Source organism: Limulus polyphemus, unplaced genomic scaffold (assembly GCF_000517525.1).
Source record: "Limulus polyphemus unplaced genomic scaffold, Limulus_polyphemus-2.1.2 Scaffold4614, whole genome shotgun sequence".
Lineage (NCBI taxonomy): Eukaryota > Metazoa > Arthropoda > Merostomata > Xiphosura > Limulidae > Limulus > Limulus polyphemus.
This window is the reverse complement of record NW_013670224.1, coordinates 24784-27545: the sequence shown is the minus strand read 5'-3', so window position 1 is coordinate 27545 and position 2762 is coordinate 24784. Positions and strand designations below refer to the sequence as shown.

At 32.5% G+C, this 2762-nt stretch overlaps 1 protein-coding gene across 1 annotated transcript in view; it reads right to left on the bottom strand.

Moving 5' to 3' along the window:
• LOC106471424 (titin-like) overlaps positions 1 to 2762 on the bottom strand; it is a gene marked incomplete at both ends in the record, with an annotated part of 82671 nt that overhangs the window by 57368 nt on the left and 22541 nt on the right. The window contains 2 exons of the mRNA XM_013932025.1: positions 1204 to 1350; positions 2189 to 2446. Of these exons, the coding sequence (XP_013787479.1) occupies positions 1204 to 1350; positions 2189 to 2446 (405 nt within the window). The remainder of the gene's footprint in view (positions 1 to 1203; positions 1351 to 2188; positions 2447 to 2762) is intronic.

Sequence of the window (2762 nt, the reverse complement as noted above, 5' to 3'; positions counted from 1 at the left end):
ATCAATTAGATTGTGGTCCACAAGTGAAACTAGTCACGATCAGAAAATTAGTATAAAGGATCAATAAAAAATCAATTAGATTGTGGTCCACAAGTGAAACTAGTCACGATCAGAAAATTAGTATAAAGGATCAATAAAAAATCAATTAGATTGTGGTCCACAAGTGAAACTAGTCACGATCAGAATATTAGTATAAAGGATCAATAAAAAATAAATTAGATTTCAAAACACCCAGAACCCAGCAACTTAAGCACTTCAGAAGTATGTATGTATGTATATATATATATATACTGCAATCAGAAATCAGCCATATGTAGATACATAAAATGTGCACTTCCAATTTATCTTTAATATAAAAATCAAAGTCAGACTTACAAAGAGTAGGGCGATATTAATACACAGGCCTAGCTAGGCCTGTATTTTAGGAGGACCTGAATGTTGAAGGCATCAACATTAAGTCAATATTTAAATTAAATTTACATGCATATAATAATGATAACTTTTAAATTTCACTTTCTGTAAAATGACAATATTTGAATCATCTTTCTTTTAAGCTCTTGCTTATCTGTCAAAGTTGGTCATTTTCTAAGGATCAAGACAAATATACTAATACATACCCTAACATCAGTTGAGAGATTTTCTTCCCCCATTAGATTGTTTGTTTGTTTGTTTTTGAGCAAAATCACATTGGGCTATCAACTGTGTCCACTACAGGGAATCAATCTCCGTATTTTACTCTTGTAAGTCCATAAACTTACCACTGTCCCACTGGGGCACGCCACCTCTTCCCCATTAGTTGAAAATGCTATTGATTCTGTGTCAATTCATGTATTCTCTGGTGTTGTTTACCTGGAGTTAAGAATTACGAACTCCTTTGAAAGTGTTGTTTCTTCACCCTTCTGTTTTTTACATTTCTTGTTGTGCTATAAAACAACCTATTTTTAAATAATTCAGCTTGATTTCACAGTGAATTATGGTGTACTATGGAGACTCACGGAAATAAAATTAACCTGTTATACCAGGTATGGACATTTGTTAGGTTATGTATATACTTTTAAGCATTCTGCTTTGTTGTATTTTCATATTATTTTTTCACTCTGGATTAATCATTATGTATTATTTGGTACCAGTACTCACAGTCTTTGTTAGTACATCTAGTTTATACATCCAACAGAAGTCAATAAGTTAAAACAATTATCTTACTTTTTACTACTTTGATGGTGGCAGTGGTGACCGCTTCACCCATCTCATTTGATGCACGACACATATAAACACCCACATCATCAGGCCGTACATACTGAATATCCAGAGCCACATAGCCAAAGTCATGAGTTGTCTTAACACGTGAGCCTTGAAGAAATACATTGATAAAAATAATCACAACTTAAAAAAAACATTCAACCACATTAACAGATTCATTAGAAGTTAAACAGTATCAACGTATAAAATTACAGAATGGAAAACTCAAATATATCTCAAAAACAATACTAAAATGATATATAATTTAGAAACCTAAATTATTTAATTGATTTTACCAAAACTGAATCATTCTGTCTTAAGCTAGAACTGTAGCAAGAGACATCAAATTTGTCCAAGTGTTTTTAAAATCCGGCTTCTATCTACTTATGTTTATATTTGTATAACTATATATCACAAATAAGATCAACCATGATAAAGCAGTATCCTGAAGAACTATAATATAATAATTCACAACCCAGTGGTTGTCTATCGAATCAAGCAGAACACTCGTAGATTATTTCCCAGATACAATATTCCATTAGATATTTCTGTATGTGTATGTATTTACTGTTGTTATTTTAATATTCCTTTAGATATTTCTATATATGTATGTATTTACTGTTGTTATTTTAGTCCCTTTTCTCTTTAAAGGTAATAACTTATTTGGCTAAAGGTAATAACTTACCTGGCTAAAGATAACAACTTACCTGGCTAAAGGTAATAACTTACCTGGCTAAAGATAATAACTTAACTGGCTAAAGGTAATAAGTTACCTGGCTAAAGATAATAACTTACCTGGCTAAAGGTAGTAAGTTACCTGGCTAAAGGTAATAACTTACCTGGCTAAAGGTAATAACTTACCTGGCTAAAGGTAATAAGTTACTTGGCTAAATGTAATAAGTTACTTGGCTAAATGTAATAACTTACCTGGCTAAAGGTAATAACTTACCTGGCTGTATGGATTTTTCATCAAAGAACCATTCCACTTTTAAAGTTGGGTCACCTACAGGAATCAATCGACACTCAAGGTGTGCACTTTGTCCCTCTACCAGGTCATCTAAGTTATGCAGAGGAGCTGTAAACACTGGTCGTTGGAAGGTTCTCGGCTCAACATACACATCACTCCGTTGTCGAGCTTCATCCTCAAGTGCTTGAATCTTTGCTAAACCTTCTGGATGTTGAGTATCCATAATTATACTGGTCTTTGCTAAATAAAAACAGAAGAGATCTGTTTGTTATCCTGAAATACTGTCAAGCTATACACATTCAACATAGTATAAACAATTCACAACATTTAAATGTTTTAGTAGTCCCCTTGACACCCAACCTTCCCTGTTAGCAATGCAGTAAGTGTCATTACTATCTTATCATAACGATGCATATTTCCAAACTTTACATTCATAACTTATATTGTACTTATATTATCCCCGAGTAGATTATGACATTTACAAAATATGAAAGAAATAAAATCAACTGACGTTTGTTTGTTTTGAATTTTGCACAAAGCTACATGAGGGCTATCT